At 46.6% G+C, this 24022-nt stretch overlaps 1 protein-coding gene, 1 long non-coding RNA gene and 1 other non-coding gene across 6 annotated transcripts in view; 1 reads left to right on the forward strand and 2 right to left on the reverse strand.

Annotated features, from left to right (window-relative positions):
- The window catches only part of LOC142585934 (uncharacterized), a 50288-nt gene that overhangs the window by 9115 nt on the left and 17151 nt on the right, over positions 1–24022 (forward strand). The window contains exon 2 of the long non-coding RNA XR_012829154.1: positions 14464–14544. This is a non-coding gene — a long non-coding RNA (uncharacterized LOC142585934). The remainder of the gene's footprint in view (positions 1–14463; positions 14545–24022) is intronic.
- On the reverse strand, positions 77–149 carry TRNAT-CGU (transfer RNA threonine (anticodon CGU)). The gene has a single exon. It is a non-coding gene; the product is annotated as a tRNA-Thr (tRNA).
- LOC142585933 (MFS-type transporter SLC18B1-like) overlaps positions 13806–24022 on the reverse strand; it is a 67703-nt gene continuing 57486 nt past the window's right edge. For all 4 annotated transcript variants that reach the window (XM_075697054.1, XM_075697055.1, XM_075697052.1 and 1 more), the window contains 2 exons: positions 17684–17777; positions 13806–13967 (listed from right to left, as the gene is read on the reverse strand). In XM_075697054.1, the coding sequence (XP_075553169.1) occupies positions 13863–13967; positions 17684–17777 (199 nt within the window). In that variant the 3' untranslated portion in view covers positions 13806–13862. The remainder of the gene's footprint in view (positions 13968–17683; positions 17778–24022) is intronic.

Consider the following 24022-nt stretch of genomic DNA (forward strand, 5'->3'; position numbering starts at 1 on the left):
TAGGGGAAATTACTTGTACCTACTAATTGATTTAAAGAATTGATAAATTATCGGCAATGAAAGTGGTGAAAAAACTTGCCGCAGGTGGGGACCGATCCCACGTCTTCGCATTACGCGTGCGATGCTCTAACCAATTGAGCTACCGCGGTGCGGTTACACCATCCACTTTCTTGGGCATTTATGTGTTACTACTAGAACTAACCTACTAACCTTGGGAGTGTTAGCCAGCGCCACCACTCACAAACCTTGGCGGCGGATGGGGAACATCCTTTTTTCTACAGCAGGCATTACGAGTTCGTGATCTTTCTCGGTGAAGGCAACTGATCAATATACCCGCACATGCTATCTGAAGGAATCAGTGTTGCCGCATTCGAGATCTTCGTTATGTAAGAACGAGAAGAAAGGGTGTTAACCGAGGGGCCCGATTTTTATTAATCATGTCATGAGAAGCCAACCAACAAGGACACCAAGGAAGACATAGGGGAAATTACTTGTGCTTACTAATAGAATTAAAGAAATTTCCCCCGAGTAGTTACTGGTAGTTAGTTTGTGGAAATTATGTTTTTCCTGATTAGAAAATAAGTTGCAGTATCTCGGTGATGGCGGATACTGGGGCCTGCAAGGTGGAAACTATGTTGCCTCGTATTGGGAACAAGCGAGCAACTACCAGCCCTCCGTGAATATAATAATCTTGGCATACAGCCTCAATCAAATCATAATTGGTATTTAAGCTGTTTTAGAAAGTTCATCTGAATTTCATTGGAAAATCTTAGCTCCTATTGAAGCGCAAGGGCGTCACAGAATGCACCTTAGTTTATTGATGGTGGAGTTTTCCTTCATACCTCAAAACCTTTCATATAACGAGTTTATTGCCCAAAAATAAACCCCTTCACCTTTCCTGAAAGGTTGAATGAGAGCGAGTTCGTTATGTTTCGACCACGTATGTTGGTTGGTAAGAAAGAAATAAAATTTCGCGGCCTACTGCGCAGAATTGACCAAGATTTATGCAGTAAGACGGTGCTGTGGGTTCTTCTGGCAGAGTAGCGCAACAATGAAGGACTTGTTAGAATACTATACTAAATATAACACTATCATCGTTTTAGATTACTATTACATCCTCTCATATTATGTCATGGCTTTTTTCATCGCCAGTTAATTCACTGCCGTCTCATGTTTGCTTTCTTTCGCTGCTGACGGCGCTAAGGCATTGATTAAAATGTGCTTGTTGCGCATCGCTCCTACTGCACACCGTACTTCTCTACACAATACCGTATGTTCTCTCTCTCTCTCGTTCGCAAATTATTTTCACTAGTTTCTTTTCTTTATCACTATTTGGCAAATTGCACTATGCAGTCTCTTCGGGAGGTCTACTGGAATGGGTAGACAAAACACGCACAAAAAAAGGTCTAGATGTTCAGTTGGAGAACTGACGCTTAAATCGTTAATAAACATGTGTGGCTAAGAATAATTACAAGCCTATTAACAATAATTATCATTAGCGCTCATAGCGTAGTCGCAAATTTGAAGATGGGTGAACTCTAGGGAGAATTATACCCACGTGAGTGGATTGGGTGTCGAAACACTCTTTTTACAACATTTTCTCTGAAATTTTTGACAATGAGTGCATTCGTCAGCAGGACGCTCTTAGTGCCCCGTTTCATTCATTTCGGTGGGCTAAGTGGGTGCTTTGTGAAGAACATATATCTCGCAGAATCTGAAGGCATTCGACACTTCAACATTTCAACCAAGTAAAAAGTTATAAGTGTGTTTTTTCTAGCAGCTTGCGCCAAGTCGTTATTCAAGGACATCATTGTGATAATATACGGTACGCGGGAGTGGAAGCATAAAGATATGAAGACAGTGCGCCGTGCGGTGGCGAAGAGGACCATCATCATCATCGACACCAATTTGCGAGCGTCGGTAGTGGCGCCTCAAAAAACGTGGCGCGAGAGTGTGGCCTGTGGCCCCGTGGCGTGAGCAGTGCGCGAGGTTCGGCGTTCGACGGCAAAGAGCTTCCTCGCTGGGCGTCTGGCCCATAGGAGCTGTCGCCGCCCGCGTCACTACGCCACACCCGAGTCAACGCTGTCACCCGCTGAGAAGTTACCTCGCCCCGCTCTTCCACTGGGCAACTGGTCCAGGAGGTTTGGCGGTCCTGAACCGGGGCGATCGAGCGTTCGGGTGAGCGGCCACAGGGCTACCCCGCCAGCTGTGGACGCGATCCGTTGACTCCGGCCGGGCACCTGAGCCACGCAAGGTGGTCCTACACGGCTGTCTGACCCGGCCGTCCAACCCGCCAGGCCGACACTGCTGTCCGACTCCGCTGGCCGACATCTGTTCCACGAGGTCTCCGACACGGCGACACGCGCTTCCGCCTGAACTGTAGGCCAATCATAAGTCACCGATACATAGCTATAGCTGCATGTCATCTATGGGGTATTTGGGGAACTGTCACGTGTGTGTGCCGTTATCTGTGTTACGTACGTCAACACAAGTCGGATGTGCGTTTGTGTTGCTGCGCGCTGCATCTGCCTCTTACTGGAGTGATCCGGCCCCAATAACATCACAATCATATGGTCACAGTAGGCTATGAATGCCAGCCTGTTACTTTCTATACATGGCGTTTACGGTGGCGAAGTAGAAATATCTACCTTTTCCTTTCATTTCCTACCCTGCCTTTCAGTTTCAACCCTCGTCGTCGTTTTGGTTGTTTCAGCTCGGTGTTGCTTCATAGATCAGCTGCCAATCGTCAGCAAATCATAGCGTGTCAGCCAATCATAATATTCTGGCGTATGTTCTTTCTGGTGTAGAATAGGGACTGGGGCAATATAATATGCAGTAACCTTGTGCTGTGTCATGCAGTCTATTGGTACGAATAAACATTCGCAGATGCGTTCGAAACAATCTTCTGCGGCTAAGAACACAGCATTTATTGTGGAGGTGGCGCCCCCTGTTATAAAATAGAAACAGACATTTACTTTTCTGCTCTCCTTCCTGTTTTTCACATGTTCCTGCTAGCTTCAATTTGTTTCACCTTGGCTCTGATTTATAGGTAACTGAAGCGTGAAACTGTAGAGCGTGGCGTTAGCGTATCCGAGCAGCTAGTAGCGGTACTGCACTCAAAATGTGATTTATAATTCTCTGCACTTATGTCGTTGGAGGGGTGAATTCAACGGAGTCGTTAACCTACATCTATCTAATAGCAGTCCAAGTAAGGCGCACGATAATGGGGAACAGGAAATAATGTGTCTATGAGTGCAGCAGAAATTTCTTTGCGGGAGGCAGTGAAAATATAATCCATAGTACATCGAGCCACTAGAAAGCAAAAGCCTTCAATAACTTCTTTCTAGAAGCACCAGGGAGCCGTTGGTAAATCTCCGACAGATGACGCAATCATTTCTCGATGGCAATTGATCAATCGAATCGGACATCTCTCATATAAACGGACGATTTACATCAGGAAAGAAGAATAACTGGGAGACAAGCTGCCTAACAAAAAGGTGAACAAGACCAAGGCACCCACCCACAAAAGGAAGAACAGATAATTCCTCTAGGGATCAAAACATTTTCTTTAATTTACCTTCGGCATCCATTCCTCTCAAAACCTGGTTGGATAAAAAGGGGCTGTTTCGTGCCGTGTTTGACAAACTTTCGTTTGTGCCCACATGTTGAAAGAATTGATCACTTAAATTTCTACCGGTTGTATTAGGGGTACCCCAGGATTCCATATATGACCCTTACTTTTTCGGCTCTATATAAATGACATTGTTGATAGTTGTAACGCAAAACTCCGATTGTATGCTGATGACTGTATACTGTATTCTCTTATAAATTTACATGATAATCAAGTTAAACTGAACGTTGCCCTCAATTGCCTATTGAAGTGGTGTGATACAAGGCGGATGTGTGTGAATTACGCTAAAAGTGTTGTTTTCACCATTACAAATAGGACACGCCCGTTGATTTTTTACTATTCAGCCAATTTTAGTAACCAACTTCTTCGGCTTTCTGAACTCAAATATCTAGGTCTTTACATAACTCACGATCTCCGTTGAGACTGTCATATTAAGTACATTGCTGTTATTGCCATGACCAAATTACATCATTTGAAGCGATGTCCTTGCAATTCCTCTAAGGATGCTAAACTTTTATCGTACAAATGTCTTGTTTTACCTCTTCTTGAATATGGCAGTATAATATGGAATCCATTTACTTATGTTAATATCAGTATATTAGAACGGGTGAAAGAGAAAGCACGCAGGCTCATCTTCAATCAATATGCAATTGCGTCCATTAATGAATTAAGGGAAAGAGAATGTTTGAGGGCATTATCAGACAGAAATAAAATAGCGCGCTTGCGTTGCTTGTTTAAAGCCGTTACAAGCAAATTAAAAAGCAACACTCATGAATACATCCCACATTCTCTCGCTTACGCTACGAGACGCAGAAATAATTTTACTTTGCTTCCTTTTCAAACAAAAAACAATGCTTTTACATAATCCATTTCCCTCGCTTGGTAGTTCAGTGGAACAACCTTAATAGTAAGTTGGTTGAAGTGGACGACGTGGACCAATTTCGGGCATTTATTGAATAGTATGTGGTAAATCTGTTGTGTGTCACTTCTTGTTTTTAATGCTTTGTACTGCCATAATTGTGTTTACTATTCATGTATAGCGTTCTATTCAAGATTTTCTTTAACGCCTGTCCCGAGTATTTCTCGGATGTTATGTGGGTCTTCCAGTACGCTTATTTTCCGTCGATCTGGAATGCACCATCTAACCCGTATGCAGGTGTTTTCTTTATTCGTTTACTGTTTTGCTATATTAATGTTTATTGATGTCAATCCTACCCTGCCACGGCCCCTACTAAGGGCTAGCAGTATTGTACATAAATAATAAATAAATAAGCACTTCGGGATTACTTTTGCGGACTTTCGAAAGACTAACGTAGTAATAGACTAAAATATATCCTGCAAAAATAAAACGCAGTGTGCATTTTGGCAAACACATTGTGGGAAGGGGTGCAATTTAAAGAAAAATCTTCCTTTCAGATGGGTGTATTAGTTAGCTTAAGCACCCTTTTCTATGGGTGTAAAGGGGTGAGTTGTCGACACGATAAAGCATCGTAAGGGTGCAATTTCGCTTAGCGTGTATTAACGAGTCACAATCACACAGCCGAATTTACGAAACTGCTACCAATGCCGAGTTTTCTGTCATGTACACACCGAAAATGTTGGCGTTTTCGGTAAATGTTTTCAAAACTGCTTTCGTAAAACGCGAAATGAAGCTAACTGGAGTGTCAGCATGCTTTTTGGCAAGATTTAAGGATGATGTCGCAAATCGGCTGCTACTGTCTCAATTTTTTGCCGTGTAGATCACCATCATCGTGAGTCTACCTTTATGTCCACTGCAGGACTAAGGCCTTTCCCAGCGATCTCTACTTCGTCATGTCCTGCGCTAGCTGATTCGAACTTGCTCCTGCAAATTTCATATTTCGTCGTCCCACTTAGTTTTATGCAGTCCTCGACTGCAATTCCCTTCCCTTAGCACCAATTCTGTAACGCTAATGGTCCACCGGCTACCTGCCCTAGGCATTACATGGCATGCAAAGCTCTTTTTTTTTCTCTTAATGTCCATTAGAATATCGGCTATCCCCGTTTGCTCTCAGATCCACACCGCTCTCTTCCTGTCTCTTAACGCTATACCTAGCATTCTTTGTTCCATCGCTCTTTGCGCGGTCCTTAAAGCGACACTAAAGGTTACTATGAAGTCAAGTTAGTGATAAAGCATTGCTCTAGAAAGTCTAAGGCGTCAATATAACCGCGAACAGAGCTTTAGTAACCGAGAAATTGAGGTAAATGCATGACACGATTTGAGACCCCCCAGCGACATTCCAGTACTAGCCCAATGACAAAGGCACTCCTCATCATAATTCATGTCACCAGTAATCAACTACTCGTATTAAAAAGATCATTTCGTTAGGTTATAACACGGAAGAAAATGCTACTTGATTACTTCTATTAGATTCTAAGAAAAAAGTAGCATTTTTACGTTACCTTCGAATAGTATGGGTGGTCGAAAGTTTTCGTTTTCACTCGACTCTGCGCGCTCGACTCTGCGCCGCGCGCGCTATGTAGTTTCAGTTGTTTCGTTATCGCGTCGTGCTGCGCTGGTTCTGCTGGCTCGCGAAACTTGCATTTGGAACTATCAGCGAGAATGCCATGTCCATGTGATATCGTGGGATGCGCGAACGGTCCGCGGAACTTGGCCAAGGCCAGTTGCAGCGGCGAATACAACGTTACTTATCACTGTGTGCCAACGAGTAAACCTCTCCGTTCGAAGTGGTTAAAAGCCGTACCTCTGGCACAGCGCGTTGGCAAAGAGCCAAAAAAATCGCATAGTGTGCTCGCTGCACTTTCGTCCAGAGGATTACGAGTTCAATGCCGACTTACTGAAGTCATGGGGAGTGCCTTTCAAAGCAATGCTTTCCCGTAGCGCTGTTCCGTCGGTCTTGCCTGCATTCTCCGAAGCGCACGAATTGCAGGACGAAGACGGGGCGCTGAGTGCGGCATTTTGTTTTCACGACGGAAAAGCTACATATGTGCGAATATGTACAGCCATGACATACAGTTGCCGTCGTAGTAGTGCGCAACGACGCCGGCAGCGTGAGCCCTCAGCAGCAGGTTACGTTCGTCAGTGCTTAAATCGTTGAAGTTGAGCCCAGCATCCTGAACCAATGTGTCGTTGTCGGGGTCGTCCATTGCAATGAGCGTCGAAGTTGGCGTCATAAAATAAAGAACCAGCTTATCATCCTGCGCTTTCCCTTCCGCTAGCCACCATAGTTCCGCTTTCGCGCTGCTGTCGGCTCTGTCTTGGCTCTGTTTCTGGCCGCGCGTTTGCGTTTTGCGCAGAAAAGCAGCAGCGCCGTCTGCGGTGCCGTTTTACTCACCGACGGTGCAACGTCACTATGAGACCATGACGTCACCACTCCTCGATCGGAGGGCGGGTGACTTGAACGGCGCTAGAGGTATACGCGGACGCTTCAGAATGCATTTTCTTTTAAAATAAGTCTCTTCTTCGCATGAAACAAGCGTTTCGAGGTTTCAGGGATGGTATTTCAATAGTCAACGTTGACCTAATATTAATCTTTAGTGTCCTTTTAACTTGTTCTCAAGCTCTCCAAGTTTCTGCCCTATATGTCAGCACCGGTGTAATGCACCGTTTGTGCACCATCCTGTTTAATCATAAGGATAATCTTCGAGTCAGGAGCTGACGACGTCTGCCGTATGCACTCCAACCAATTTTTATTCTTCTGTGAATTTTGTTTCACGATCAGGGTCCCCTGTGAGTAATTGGCCTAGGTAAACATACTCCTTCACACACTCTAGAGGGTGACTAGCGATCCTGAACACTTTTTCCCTCGCCAGGCTATTGAATATTGCCGTTGTCTTTTGCGTATTAATCTACAACTCCACTCTTAAGCTTTCTCGGTTAAGCTCATCAATCATTTGTTGTAATTCGTAAGCACAATACCATTTGCAAACAGAACGTTGCTCAGATATTCGCCGTTGTTCCTTACTCCTAAATATTCCCAGTCTAATAGCTTGAATACTTCTGGGCATCCAGTGAATAGCATTTGAGAGATTGTGTCTCCTTGCCTGACCGCTTTCTTGATAAGTAACTTTCTACTTTTCTTCTGGAGAACCAAGGTAGCTGTGGATTCTTTGTAGATATATCTCAATACATTCACCTATGTCTCCAGTAGTCCTTGATAACGCAACGCATCTATGACTGCTGGTATCTGAACTGAATCAAATGCTTTTTCAGCTTATGAAAGTCATATAGAAAGGTTGATTGTACTCGGTGCATTTATCAATTACTGATTGGTGACATGGATGTGGTCTATTATAAAACATTCCTTCCCGAAGCCAGCCTGTTCTCTTGGTTGATTGACGTCAAGTGTTGCCCTGATTATAGGGCTATCTTGGTGAATAATTTATACTACACTGAAAGCAAGCTAATAGGCCTATAATTATTCAATTCTTTAACGTCTCCCTTTAATGTATTAGTATAATGTCGACATTGTCCGAGCTCGCTGGTACGCTTGAAGTAGTAAGGAATTGTGCATAAAGGGCGGCAAGCTTTTCAAGCTTTATATCTCCTCCATCTCTGTGCCCACCGTGGCTGCTTAGTGGCAGTGGTGTTGGCCTGCTCAGCGCGAAGTCGCGGTATCGACTCCCGGCCATGGCGGCCGCCTTTCGATGGGGGCAAAGTGCGAAAACTCCCGCGTGCTTAGCTTTAGGTGCGCGTTTAAGAACCGCAGGTGGTGAGTGAGTGAGTGATGGATGGATGGATGCAAAACTTTAATGAAGGTCCTGAGGTACGCGACTCAGCGCGCTGCGGGCCGCTCCCACGTTGGGACAGTCAGGCCATGGCCGACCGCCGCATCGTGGGCCCTCTGGACAGCCCATAGTTGCGCCCCGGCATCGGGGCTCTTGATAGCGGAGAGCCACTTGTCCACATTGATTTCTTCTGTGCCTCGTAACGAGGCGCAATGCCAGAGCATATGGTCTAGGCTAGCGTTGTCATTGCAGTGCCTGCAAGAACTAGTGGCATAGGTGTCGGGATAAAGCTTGTGGTATAAAGCCGGGCTGGGATACGAGTCTGTTTTCAATAATCTGAGGGTCAGTGTCTGCGCTCTATTTAACTTCTTGTGTGGAAGGGGAATGATTTCTTCTGTGCCTCGTAACGAGGGGCAACGCCAGAGCATATGGTCTAGGCTAGCGTTGTCATTGCAGTGCCTGCAAGAACTAGTGGCATAGGTGTCGGGATAAAGCTTGTGGTATAAAGCCGGGCTGGGATACGAGTCTGTTTTCAATAATCTGAGGGTCAGTGTCTGCGCTCTATTTAACTTCTTGTGTGGAAGGGGAAAGTCTCTTCTGCCGAGATGAAAGTGCTGTGCAATTTCATTGTATGTGGTCGGTTGATCTCTGTTCTCCACCACTGCGGGCTGGCGTTGGAGTTCTCCATGGTCGCGGAAAGCGAGACCTCGCGCTTTGGAGTGGGCCAGTTCGTTGAGGTTTGTGGGGCATCCCATGATGGATCCCATGTGAGCGGGGAACCATGTGAATGTATGGGTGGCGATGCTTTTGCCGTCGAGGATGCGACAGGCTTCCTTACACATAGCCCCAACGCTGAAGGCACGGATGGCGGCCCTGGAGTCATTGAAGATATTAGCATGTTTGTTGTCCAGGAGGGCCAAGGCAATGGCCACTTGCTCGGCCGCACGCGACGACGTGTTTCGTACCGAAGCGGCGTTAACGGTCGAACCCCTGTGGTTGATCGACACTACCGTGAAATTGTTGCTGTTGCCATACTGGGCCGCGTCAACGAAGCAGCTGCCGCCAAGGAGTTCTGTCGCGCGGCGTAGGAGCGCCACCGCCCTGGCCTTCCTTCTTTAACAACTTTATTTGGTCCACTATAGACGCAAGCAAACTCAACGTCACCTCGCTAGACCCACTCGGGGACCATCAGGTGAAACCTGACGGCCCTCTCGCGAGCCCTCTGGACTGCCAAGATTTGAGAGGTCTGATCCTGGGCTCTAATTAGCCTCAATATTTCCTCTTGTGTGAAAGGGTGACCGGCCGAGGCGCAGCCCCACAGGACATGTTCGAAGTCCGCATAATCACCACAGAAAGGGCAGTCCGGGCTTGGAAACCATTCGGAGGACCTTGTGCGCAGCGCCGCGGGGCTCGGGTACAGACATACAGTTGCCGTCGTAGTAGTGCGAAACGACGCCGGCAGCGCGAGCCCTCAGCAGCGGGCCACGTTCGTCAGTGCTTAAATTGCTGAAGTCGAGCCCAGCTTCGTGAGCCAATGTGTCGTTGTCGGGGTCGTCCATTGCATTGAGCGTCGAACTTGGCGTCATAAAATAAAGAACTATAGCTTATCGTCGTGCGCTTTCCCTTCCGCAAGCCAGTATAGTTCCGCTTTCGCGCTGCTGTCGGCTCTGTCTTGGCTCTGTTTCTGGCCGCGCGTTTGCGTTTTGCGCAGAAAAGCATTTTGACCACAGGTGGTCAAAATTATTCAATTCTTTAACGTCTAGCTTTTTATTTATTAGTATAACGTTAACATTCTTCAAGCTCTCTGGTACGCTTGAAGTAGTGAGGCATTGTGCATAAAGGGCGGCAAGCTTTTGAAGCTTGATATCTCCTCCATCTCTGTACCCACCTTAGTGTCATCTCTGTAATTAGTGTCGATGGTGTCGGACCGCTCAGCACAAAATCGCGGGATTGAATCCCGGCCATAGCGGGGTGGCGGGAATCGCAGGTGCTCCAAATTATTCCGGAGCCTCCCATTGCGGCGTGCCTCTCAATAAAATCGTGGTTTTGGCACGTAAAACAGCATAATGTTTTTCCTCCTCTTTGATAAAATCAACTGATATTCCATCGTCTTCTGCCGCTTTGTCCCGGGTCATTTCTTGCAAGCTTGGCCATTCTAACTTCGTCGCTAATTATAGGACGAGCCTATGTATACTGTTCTTAACTACTGATACGATCTCGACGGGGTGAGGTGGGCCTTTACCGCAAGAATTAGGAAACGATGACGAAGCCGGACATCGTGATGAGTAAAAAAAGTAGGAAAGATTGTATTCGCTTCATTGGTACATGGTTGCGACTCTTATCTGGGTCTCGAGCGGTTCTAGTTAACATGGGGGCCAGGACGGCCTTAAATAACCCCTTGCGGACTTGTGGTGATCGATGTCTTCCTGGGTAGCCTGTGGAAGTATTAGTGCTTTCGTCAGATTCTGCCGTCGACGCTTTTCCCCGGCAGTTCTCGACGAGGACCCTTTCATGGATAATTGGCCACTTCGCGATAGTCAAGTTCGGCCGTCAACGAGCTTCTGCCCTTCGGATTTTCTTCTTTTCGTCCTTGCCTTTGTGTCTGCTCAGGGAATAAAGCTGTAACGCTTTTTCGGGGTAGAGGAGAATTATGTCGACATGGGGACGCCCGCTTGAACGTTTCTCACACTTGGCCGGTCCATGATGTGGGGGCCAAGATGGCCTTAATTACGGCTTGTGGTCTGGTGGTCGTCGATGTCTTCTTTGGGAGCCCGTGGAAGTATTAGGGCTTTCGTCAGGTTCTGCCGTCGGCGCTTGGTCGGAGCCGTCGGAGTTCTCGATGAGGACCCTTTCATCGATAATTGGCCACTTCGTGACGGTCAGGAGGGCCACGTTGCTGTCTTGAAGCGAAATGAAGGATGAGGCGTTGACATCAACCGGGACAGCTGCGTGTTGCTGGTGGGGCATCGCCCCGTCACCAGATGTGGCAGTCGATGGCTTCTCGGAAAACTTAGGTCGATCATAACACTGCTTTGAATGAAGGTAGCGGAGCTGTTCTGAGCACTGTACAGGTCGTTATAGAAGCATTTTACTGGTTTTACAGGCCGCATATTTGCTGGTAAGCTTCCTAGTTCTTTTCCTCCACTGTGAATCAATATTTTTCCTGTACAGATACCTGAACACTCTCCCAGCCCATTTACTTTCTTCCATATTCCTCAGCCGTTCTTCATACTAAATTTTACTGTGAGCTTCCCTCACTTCAAAACTATTCCAGCCGATATCACCCTGCACAGCTTCATTTGTAGTCTTCCCGTGAGCGCCCAATGCGAGGCGACCCACTGACTGGTTCCCGTCGAGTCCTGATTGTACCCCTGATTTAAATCGAACAGGCAAATTTCTAAAAGTAAGTCCTGGAATTATTACACCTTTCCACATACCTCGGAGGACCTCGTACTTATTGTATCCCAATAGGGCTCTTTGCTTCATTGTGGCTGTATTTCTCTTCCCCTTCACTGTTATTGTTTTTTCCTGTGTTTCCATATATCTATTGTCTTCGTTTCTTCATATACCAAGATATTTATATTCTGTTACCCGAGGTATTAAGATGGCCCCAATACGAGCGCGCCATCTTACGGTAAGTGCTTGAAGCGCGCGCAAAACCGACATGCTTGGACAGGCGCCGTTCACACACCTTTCATAATATTCCTACAACGTGGTAATTATGCACTTTCGCTTCTGTAATTTCAGCGTGTGCCGTAAAGTTTATAATTTCCGTTTTATTATTTGAACCTTTATCAATTAGGCAACTAAACATCTAAACTAAGCAATTCTCTGTGCACGTAGCGAATTCTTCTTCGATTGACACTCACGTAGAGATATCAAAATATCTAGCATTATAAATTATGGGGCGCCAAGTACTTTTCAATAACCAGAAGCCCATACAAGCACATGCAATTAAACATTTCTATTTCGAATCAATCCTTCGCAAATAAAGAGTGCTATATAGAAAGGATAGGATAGGATATCCTAGTCGATGGCCTGTACCCGCTGTGGGGGATTGGCCAAGATTTGGATGGAATTAGGAAGCTGTTGGTATTACACAAACTGGTAAAAGCGTAATGTAAAAACAGATAATGATGTATGAAGAACTTAGGACAATCGTCTTGAAACAACTATGAATTCCTCCACGGCTGAGCAGGCATACTTGATGAACTGCATTCTCTGCAACAAACTAATGCAGCACACATAATGGTAATTCGCCGCTCGGCTCGCTTTTACACCATCCCTTCTTTCCAAAATTTGTGACTAATTCAAGATTGTTGCGAAATCGCGTGCGCGTATGTAAACTCAATAATACTGTGAGCTTGACAACAACACGATTTTTTTTAAAATGTCAGTCTTCGAATCACTACTTCAAGAGAGCACAGTTCTTATCACTTCTCTATTCGCGGCTCAATTCGACCTTAATTTTCGTAGCAAGTCAAAGCATTTTTAGAGCTCGTGGCATGCCCTCTTCAGTTAGGTTTGCCGAGTGCGATGCCAGTGGCTGAAAGCATGCTGGATTGGCTCGTCCTGGGAAAGACTGTCGCGACGGAAACAAATTTTGCTGGACGTTTTCACGCATGCAAGTTGTTTTCGCTGCTTTCTGGGTTGCTTTACGCTGTGTTATCTACATTATGATCTCTGACTAACTCTATTATCTCTCCACCCGTTTCGTTGTTAAGAGCTGTTTCATGAGCCAATAAGTGCACTTCGACCAGCCTCTAACCGTGGGGGCAGGCAAAATTCGAATAAAAATCGTGCAAAAAAAAGAGAGCCTGTTGCCGTTTCCACGGATGCATAAACTTTTAGTCCCCAACCAAAGTGGAACACTGCTGGATGTATTTCTTTGTCGTAAAGTAATTAAACTCGTTGAAATGCCTAGGGCAAAGTTACGCGAGCATTGCAAATTTTCTAAATTTGGAACCAATATGCGAATCGTTTTGCTCTTCTTTTAATTCAACAATTGTCAGCAGCTGTAGTATTAGTGGAAGTAAAATGCTTAGGGCACAAAGCAAGGCCCTATTCAGGCTTCTCTGCTAGTGTTTCTGTCGCTTCGCGACAGATGCGCGGCACCCGTTCTTGGCTAATTTCCTGCTCTCGCCCCCCCCCCCCCAGCTGGTGCGCTGTAAAGTAGCCAGCTTACTCGTATTCAGTCGCAGCCCTGTCCCAACCGCTTTCCCCCACAATGTAATATAACATGTAAAGTCACTACACGTGTTCACCGCAATGGATACTGAGAGCGACAAAAATCTACTATATATGCAGCGTCTGAGTACAAGAGAGGGTTGCTGAATAAAACATTTCACACTACAAAGTCGGCTGAAAACTAGTACAACTCATGTAATCGTCAGTTACATGGTATGAGCTTTTGAGAAACTGATAAATAAAATACGCGAACATCGCGCTAGTGTAAAGAAGGATCGTGTTTAGAAAAAATGGATATATATTTATTACTGACAGAAAGTGAGAACTCCTGGCACACTTATGACTTGCGAGAAGAAATGGACCGATCCTGCAATGCTACGTCGGCACTCCTCGTGCGTTGAACGTACATCAAATAAATCCAGTGGAGAAGCGTTATGGGTGTCTGAAAAAGAAAAAAAATATTATCGTTGCTTAGTGCATCGCATTTTGTTGCGAACAAAGGTGCAGAACTCAGGAGAAATGGTAACTATCTTTCACGCTCAAGCCAGTGACTGAAAAGCTTTTCGATTAGGGTATATGTCTTGATGCAATCTGACGTTCAGCACGACAACTATTACAAGTCCTTGTGTTCTTGTGCCAGGAATAGGCGATCTTGAATTTGCGAACGTGTGCCGTCGCGGCGTTCTCATGAACAAGCGTTTCATGTAGCAGCTTCCGAGCTACTGATCGCTTTTGCACATTGAGATATATCGGGTGTCTCAACGGATATGTTTAATATACACTTAAAACTTCATTCAGAGTTCAACGTCTTAAATAAATTCAAGGGCAATAAATCAGACCGCATAGAGGAAAGCTGCGGGTTGAATTTCATAAGCTGGTTTTCTTGAAAATCTGCACAGTAAACAAACGCTTTTCATTTTTTTTTCGTTGCATTGTAGTACTACAAGAATGGACGCGAATCGAGAACTCGACCTCATGCTCGGCAGCAAATTGCAATTTCTCGTAAGCCACATCACCAGGTAAGCTACATTTGAGTCCGTGTCGCAGAGATAAAGAAGGTATTTTTTCGATCACACCTCATTTGCACCAGTGATGCCGTAAACTGCGCAGTTGTCTCTCATTAGTTATTTATATAGCTATGCCAGTGGTGGGACTTCTGCATCAATTGCGCCATTTTGATACAAACGCAAATTCCCGCGCCAAACTGCGCTAAACACATAAAATTGACCGAAATTGCACCGCGCTGCGCCAGAACGGCTTCGGCATGTATGCTTCGGCAGTGGCGCGAACAGCGAGCAGATTCGTTCTCCGAAAAACAGTTCAACCGTTCACATTCCGCACAGCGCGCGACGGCGCCTCCCGCATAGTTTGCCATAATTTTTGAGCTTATAACACTAGACTAGCCGGAAGTAGCCAGCGCAGAGCGGCCACTCCCGGCTGTCGTCGCTACTGTCGGAACTGCCAGGGCGATTGCGTTTAGAGTGCGCGAGAACACGCTTGAGCGGGTCGAGCAGCGCGGTGCTCTTCCGCTGGGGCGAAGAACAGAGAGAAGTAGGCTGACGGAGAGACGCGCGCGCTGCAGTCGGTTATTATGCGGGCGTGCGTCGCTTTCCCAAGGCCGGTGGGCGTAACACTATTCCGATGTGTTTTTATGCCCATACGGGCGAGGCCTAAGCTATTTTGACCTACCACGAAGGGTTAGTGGCGGATTTGGAATAAAGCAGATTAGTATAGTATTATCTTATACCAGAAAGTTAAGCATTAAGTGCTTTGGAACCGCCCTGGTTTTGTATGTAGAAATGGCTTTCCAAAAAAAAAAAAAAAAGAAGTCGCAGTTTCGCCCGACAGGCAATAGCAAATTAGTATTGCTATTACTATTGTATTGCTATGAATTATCATTTGCTAAATTGCTATTATTGTTATTAGCAAACTAGTATACCATTAGATTGCGATTGCAAATTGAAGACAGCTACACGAAGTAAAGATAGTAGTTTTATCGGCCGTATACACTTGTAATCATCACTTGTAGAGACGCCTTCTTTGAGCATGAACTGCATCACGATTCGTCATCTGCCAAATCTCCATGTCTTTACAACGCCACATTTCTCTAATTATGGACTAACCGTGCCATATGGTTAAAATGCATCAACAATATGTTTCTGCTCTGGATGAGGAGGCAACCAAAGAAGCTTCATTTTTGTGTTCCGGCTATCTGGATCGATGACAACGCACCTTAATCGTTGGCTAGGAAGCGCACCTTTATCGACGAGCTTCTGCTTGGAAAGGCTATTGGAACAGGTGACGAGCCACAAATGGCTCATATAATCTTGGCCTGCTCACAGAATTTCCTTGATATCCATCAATGAGAGTAGGGCATCACCAAAATCCGGGGTGCGGTACGGGCAACCAGCGAGGTCCGCGTGTAGGAATACGGAGTTGAAAACGGTACTTGTGCATTTTGGACACCCATTTATTTTGATCCGTGTTCCTGAGTCTTTCTTCAAAACTAATTTTGCTCTGCACTTCTCAGACTTCCAATGAGGCCCAACCCATGTCACCGTGGAGGGCCTCATTTGTGGTTTTACCGGGAGCTTCCAAAGCCATCATGCCATATATGATGACGATGATTTATTGGCATCTGCTTTAGAACGGGGTGGTGACAAATAGTCACCTAGCCTGCTTGATTAATTAATATGTACTGCATACGTTTTTCATTCTAGCATTTTTGTATAAACATTCACAATCTTTTTTTCCCTCAAAGCCTCTCTATATCTGTCTTGTATCACTACCTATGCCTCTAACGGATGCAGCCATATCAATTTATTCCCTGTTTTTTTTTTTCACCAATAGTCTAAACATCTCTTGCTTAACTTGACTGCTCACCGGCTGATGCTTCCATCCAATGTAAACGCAAGCGCTTCTGGAAGGTGCACGTTACCTCCGGGCATCACTGGGTGCATCGCTTCCCATTCCATTAGGATGTGCTCAGTGTTCTCCGGATTTATGTTGCTGCACACGCATGTCTCAACTTGCTGCGAATATTAGCTCCGGCCTGTTTTTTCCTTAGGCAACCAGCTCAACCCTCAAATAACAAGGCAGTACTTTAGAAGAAACTCCCCCCCCCCCTTGGAAGAACCCTACCTATATACAGTGTGGCGATGAAAGCATATGTCGCCTTGAAGAAGACAAGTCCACTTGACGAAACGTTGGCTCCTGCTTTCACCTTGTTCTCGTTTTGCTCAAGGCACTACTCAGCGCGACACCTGGCGTACCTCTCGGCAAACACGGTTGCATCAATTTCTCACAGCATAGTCTTTCTTGCTATGTTAAGAGATCAGCCTTCGAATTTCTTTAATTCTTCCCTGCCTTCCCGCTCCTTACTCTCTCTCTCTTGTGTCACTATTATGTGCCATTCATTGACTTACACTTATAATTGGCCTCCTTTATTGTTACTATGGCTGGTTGCAGAATACAATAACATATTAAAGCCATTCCAAATAACGCAACATATTTGAATCAGAATCCCTTGCTTAAGCGGCTGTATCACGTCTACATTCGAGGCATTGAAGAAGTTGGCTAGCAATAAATAATCTTTACTAAGATGAGGACTAAGCGTCCCACTGTACCAGACTGAACAGATGTATTACAAATAATACTGCGAATCCATTGATAAGATGACTAAAAAAAAACTTTGTAGAGCGACAGATGTGTGCTAAAATTTTTGTGTTTATTTGCACACTCAAAGCTGGATAGAAATGCACAGAAATAATATGCCGACCATAATGTAATATGTCAGCTGAATTAGAAACCATCGTGAAAGCCGTTGTAAACAACTGTCCGCTCAAGCGGATACTAGATATGTTCCTTGCTCAACTTGGTGAGACGGCCCTCGTGGCCCAACTCTTAGGTACCAGGACTACTCCAAGCTCGTCAACCCCTGATAACATTAGTCAAGAGGGGACAGAATTCGTCACAACAAATACGTTTGAAAAACATAGAACATGACAGGACGAGGCACACCTTAGCTTTACGTGTAGTTTCCTATTTCGCAATTTATCTTACAATACGCGATGTCTACGTAGCAACGGGTCAGATTAAGCAGCTGTTGTGCTAACGGGTTAGTCTCACAAGTAGTGGGCGTAGAGTGGCTTCTCTTACCCAGAATAAAAGGATGCCGAAGAGGAACATAGATCCCGGTCTGTAGCTGAATTTCTCTACGAGGTACCCTGCTATTGGGGGCGTCGTAATGGCCCTGGAAAAATGGAAAGGAGATAATAATTATTGAAACTCGTAGTAACCTGTCGATTGTCACAATGGATAAATCCAGCTATAGCATGGCGTAACGACAGTTGCGGGAAAGGCGCTTCAAAGGAGATGGTGTATGGGTGGTTTACGCTTCACACCGCACACCAATGATTAAACGCAGCATACGTATTAATCGTTTTCATAGCACTTCTTTCTTTAGTAAACATATATTAAGCGGTACCGAAACCTCTGCGAAAACTTAGCGCATATATCGTCGTCAGCGCTGAGTAAAACCCACAACTTTCTTTTCTTGATAGCGGATGAAAGCCTCTGTTGGTGGTTTTATGCGTAGCATTTGAAAGTAGACCAAGTCCCTTTGCCATCCGATCAAGTGGATACTAAAGGGGCCCTGAACCACCCCTCGGGCTCGGTGAAAAAGCATACGCTGCTGTGCACATCTCAGCCAAATTTAGAGTCGCGCGCGGCGCGTCGAGCTCGCAAGCCGAGGCGCGAAGTCACCTTTCTCTCAAACGTTCCCTTTTCAACAGAAGCCTGCTCCTCGCTCTTTTCTGGACGTTTTATGTCTTATCATAGCGGCTTCCCATACGCGGCTGGCGTTGCCCAATAGATGACGTCAATGAAGGAGGGTGCTTCCCACTGTTATTATGTATATTTATTGGCGCAGTTTAATGAACAGGCTGAAGTAAGCAAATATATGCTTTCGAATTTTTAAAACGATTACGCCATTCCGAAAAAGCCGACTATCGTCTGATCACGCTCGGCCGTGGCCGCCCACGTAGAAATTAAACTTTGGCAACTCTAGTTATCGGTATCGTAGCCGTCAGGTCTCGCTCATTTCGACTAGTTTTGAACGCTTAACTACTCTCGAAACACGGAAAACTTAAGGTCAGACCACACGCACGCTTGCAAGTGTGCCCTCACTCCTGGCCGCTTCTGGTTAGGCGCCTTGGCAGATTACGCTTCGCGATAATCAAGGTTTTGATAGCGCTTCAAAATGTGCAAATTAGATGTGGATGCTATCGATCTCCCAAGTTGGTGCAGGACAAAGCCGGTCGGCAACACGCGGCACAGCCAGGCAGGAGCATATGAGCACGAGCGTGCAGTCTATCCCTGTCGTGCACAAAGCAAACGCTGCTGTTGCATGAGGCTTGCAGTCTGCTATGTAGCGCAGATAGCGCGGCCGCCGTGGGGTGCCGCGACGAGTCTACTGGCTAAGCGCACTGCGACTTGCTCAGGACAACCGCGTTTGGCTCACTTGGCTAGGTTTGGCGCGTAATAGGCGCCAAAATCGCAAATAGCGGCGTCTACCTGAACATCCGAAATCTAATTTGAATTGCGCGCCATGGTGACGTTCAGTAAGCGGGGTGTTGTGGGCATGCAACTCCTAGCGCTCGGAGGGACGGCACTGCACATGCACCGAGGGGTGTACGCATGCGCAGTACAGTCGCCCAAGTGCTAGGGGGACTGAACGCTTGCGTCCCCTAATCTAACACTTTCTAACAAATTCTCTTCTGCTTAACGTAACTACTTTTTACGGTAAAGTCTTTCTGAAATAGCCTAATTTAACTTCAAATGCATTTCTCCACTTCTGTAAAAGTTGATTCAGGATCTAATGCGTTAACATTTTGACGCTTTGCCACTTAAATCAATTGCGAAGCCCCACACTTCGATTTAAGCTTCAATATTGTTTGTGTCACTATAATTTTGGCTTCGCAACTGCCCGCAACCTGCCTTCGATCCCACCCGTACGTTAACATTCCGTGACTAACGACATGTGCAAAAGTTCATTTAGCCTTCTGTATTCGTTATAATAGATGCTGAGCTGTGATATGTATGATAACAGCTTTTAGTTCAAGCAGACGTCAGCTGTCGCCGATGAGGCGCCTTTTATGAGGGCTCTGTTCGTCGTTTCGCTGACGAACGTTGCGCCTTTCTCGAGCTCAATGTGTGCGGGGTGGTGGAGGGGGATTTCGCGTAGACATGCTTTTAAATGCATGGGATGGTGGGCCATCTGTCTTGCATAAAGGCTAGAAACGGGCTCCGAGTGTTGCCTGAACATAACTTCACTGATCTGAAGAAAACTAACGATAAAACAAGGTCACTGTAACAAAACAGTAACGGAGAATAGACCCGCACCCAGACACCTGACTCGTTCGTCGTCTGGCAGCAAATACGCGAGCAGCGCCCGTGGCCGCTGCCCATGTTTCGTGCACCTTATTCTTCGTTATTTGCAACACACTCCCGCGGGCCACAAAATTGCTAAAGGCTGCCAACTTAAAGAAAGTAAACCCTTTGCACAGGACGCCTTGTCACAGAGCCAGATGCCAGCTTCAGGCAGCACCCTCGAGCGAGCCGTCGCGACCAAGAAGCAGTTCGGCTACCCAGGCCACCTTCCACAGGAGAGGCGGCGAATCGTCTTCGTGTACCAGGACGACGTCTCCAACTTGAATTCATGGTGGCAGCTTCTGTGTCGCTTCGTGTGCGGAGCGTACAAGCACTAAGTACTTGCGCCAGTGCTTCCAGAGATGGTCTGTTGATGCTTGTCGATGTATGCTTCGAGGTCGCAGATGGATGCTTGTTGATAGGGGTAACATGGCACCCAACTGTTTAGACAAGCATGTTGCACGTTTGCCAAGCAAGAAGCGTGAAGGCTTTAGTGGGCATAACTCATCAGGTTCTTGAGACAAATATGTTAAGAAACGGCTGTTTATGTTCACCTATACCTCGCAAAGGAAAGTTATCTCTTCAAAGCATAGGGAATTGTCACCTAGAGCGCGCTTCAGTGTGCTCTTGGCGATGCAGGCCAATCGTTCCCACCATCCTCCCCAAGACTTGCTCGATGCTGAACTTCCATTCAATGCAGCGTGCACCGCCGAAATCTGCCCAACTGGATGCAGGATGATTTCCGAGTTGTCGAGCGCAGTGATGAAAGCAGAGAGCGTTGTCTGAATGAATGGTCGTAGGAATGCCACGAGGATAGATGGAACGCCGAAAGGTGGCGATGAAGCTGGTGGCTGTCATGTCAGTGTGAGCTAAAAATGAAGAGCGCGCGTTACCGCACATAAGACGGCGATGTAAGCTTTGGGATGACAATAAGGTGGTCCACAGAAGTGAGCCCCGACAACTGTAAATGGACTCGCCTATGAAATCTAGTGTCGTGGCACTGGTGCTATGGGTGCGGACTCTGGTGTCAGTTTGTGTCTTCTGCAAATCAGACAGTCTCTCAAGGCCGACTTCACATCTTGGCGTCCTTTTAGCAGCTACAAGCGTTCGCGTAGCTCGGTGAGTGTCTTGTCGACGCTTGATGGAAGCACCCGTTCGTGGGTCGAATGAATCAGCAGCTGAGTGATAACGTGGCGACCAGGAAGCACTGCAGGGTGGCAAACTTACCGAGGGCCTGTCAAAAGCTGCAGACGTCCTCCACTTCGGATGAGCCCATTGTCGACGAGGAACCGATGAAGCAGCAGGCTAGATTAAACAGGTACCGGTTTGATAACGGAAAGTCCTTCTACGTCGTCAGGAAAGTTTGCATGCTGGAGTTGTTTAATCCAGTAATGCATGATCGGCTCGTGCGATTTCTTGAGCAGTCAGTGAACCATATGTGAGGCTTGTTGTAGCCTTGTGTGGTCAACGAAACGGTAGATTTTAACAATAACCCGAAGAAGGCGCTAGAACTGGCTGTAGTCTGCGACCTGGAGTAACGCTTGCGGTTGCACGATGGTGACGATGCGTGCTGTCTCCGGAGCTATGTCGTTCGCGGTTGAGGGAATTGATCATGTGACGTCGGCCTCCCATGTGTGCATGGGAATAGAAAGCCAAGTAGGGCCTTCGCACCCCAGCGATGAACTCAGGAGCGTTATCGCCGCGATACCGCTTGTGCGTAAGTCGGCCGGGTTTCCTTTGCTTCTTCAGTGGGTCCATTTGTCGCCAGCTATGGGTCACTGTATTTCTGCGACCATATTTCTAACATACGGGTTGCGACGCCTGGGATATTGTGACAGTCATTGAATGACTGCCTGAGAGTCTGTCCAGAAGAAAGGTGTTACTACCTTGAAACAAGGTATCCTTCTCATGCAGTCGTAGAAGCGGGCAGCGGTCAAGCAGGCAAGAAACTCTATACGAGGTAGCGATATGGATGTTAACGGCACAATTTGTTCCTTGCTCAGTAAAAGATGTGTACTGCGCGCGTGTGAATGCATCAATTCAGAACACACGTAGACTGCTACGTCATACGCCCTCAGAGTGGGGTCTGCGAAAACGTGCAACTCCGTGACTCCAATGGGATGTTCTTGCGGCCTGTTGACTTGTCAGGGTGAATGAAACGTACTCAAAATATGAAACGTGGGACACCAGGCATTCCTCGCAGTGACCTACTCGTGGGTGCTGTAACTTCCAGAGATCTTGAAAAATCAATTGGGCCAGAACATGGAATGGCGCGAATATCCGAGAGGATCGTACAGCTTTGCGAAGTCTTGAAGCATCGTTATTTTGCTATACGTATGGTTGACACAAACCCAATGACATGCTCTGTATTGCGTACGATTGAACCATCGCTTCTCTTCCAGTAAAGCCCTAGGACTTTTATCGTGTATGGATCGCCACCTTCGTTTTCAAAATATACCCCGGCTGTTTGAAAGTTTTGTCGCAATATTGATTGATGCTACGTTCTTTGTGAGAACAATATCGTGTATGAACTGGCCCTGTCGTGCGGCAAAAAATACATAGGCTAAACGGGAAGGTGCGTAAATCATAGGTTGCGTGAACACGCAAATAATCTGCGAAATGGAGGAGTGGGCATTTGGCTTTTCCCTGCAGAAAGCATGGGTGCAGTCCCATTTATATACAGTGCACGGTGATAGGAAGAAGCGAAACGCAAACAACACGTGAGATTATTGAAGCGGCGAAGATCGCTAGTGTGGGGAGCGCTAGTGTTAGCGCGCCTTCAATCGATCTTTCAGAAAAGGAACTCGATTTTTTAAATGTGACACAGAGGGTGGCCTGATGGAGATGATATATTAATCATGCAATTACAAAAAAAAATTTTTTGGCTATGCATGGTCGTTTTTTTATCTTCGAGATCATCTTAACTTTCCATTACACATGTCTCGTTGCTGTCTCATTTGATTAGAAATCAGTACATATGCGCATGCGTACGGTGTTGTCTGTTACCTACACATATGGGTACCGCTTCGTGGAATAAAACAATTGTTGGAAGTTAGCGCTGTGTCCGCGTCTTGCCTCTGTCTCTCGTTTCTTTTCGTGCGCTAAAAAACCTCAGTTATGGAATACCAACACGCCCTAACCTACGCTCTTTCAAGGGAAATTAAGTGCTCGAGCAATGTCCTGCCGAAGGAAAGTGCGCTGATAGCCCGTGTCTAGAAGGAGCCACAGCAAAATTGACATCGCTGGTGCGACAGCCCAAGATCTGCCCATCTGCTGGAATACGAGCATCAATCCGGTGTCCCTCGTAAACACGGATGTGGCTCGAGGTGGTGTGTCGATGGACTACGGCCCACCTGCGCGTTGCACGAACTGCGCACACGAGTTGCCCAGACACTTTGTTTGGTTTTGACTTGCAGTACGGACGTTGCACAGCGGCGCCAAGCGTTGTCCAGCACAGTGGGCAGATTGCAGACTTCTGGGGCGTCGGCATTCACTGGCGGCGTGGTAGCGCTTGGCGCAACAGAAGCACAGTCTGAGCGCGTGAAGCCTCCTACGTTTTTTTCTTCTGAAGGGAGCGACGTTGAGCATTCCCGAACTGTTTAGTTCGACGTGCTGCACTGGAGGTAGGGACGCATGTACGGCGATCTTACTTCAGCTGATAGAGCCGATGCACAGGTGGGGTTTAGCTTCACAGGTCGCGATTCACTTTGATGATGCCACTGGCTTGCTGATGAGCTGGCTTTGTCGAGACCACCTTCCTAATTTGCCTTGGCATGCATTCGTAAGAAGGTCATAGGATGTTTCACTTTTCTGGGCCTTGTCTGCTGTAACCGTTGCCGTGTCAGCGTGGTTTGATGAAGTCTCCTTCGGCCGCTGGCGGTACATGAGACCAAGGTCAGGTGGTAAGGCCTTCTTGATGACGCGTCGCAGAACAGCAGCATACTCGTCTGGTGAAACGCCAAGACACTCCAGTGCGCTTGTGCAGGAAGTAATCTCAGCATAGATATTTCGAGGCTTGTCGACATCGGCTGAGCTACGAACAGGTGTCATTGAGAGTAGGTGGTCCAG

The sequence above is a fragment of the Dermacentor variabilis genome, chromosome 6, assembly GCF_050947875.1.
Source record: "Dermacentor variabilis isolate Ectoservices chromosome 6, ASM5094787v1, whole genome shotgun sequence".
Classification (NCBI taxonomy): Eukaryota; Metazoa; Arthropoda; class Arachnida; order Ixodida; family Ixodidae; genus Dermacentor; species Dermacentor variabilis.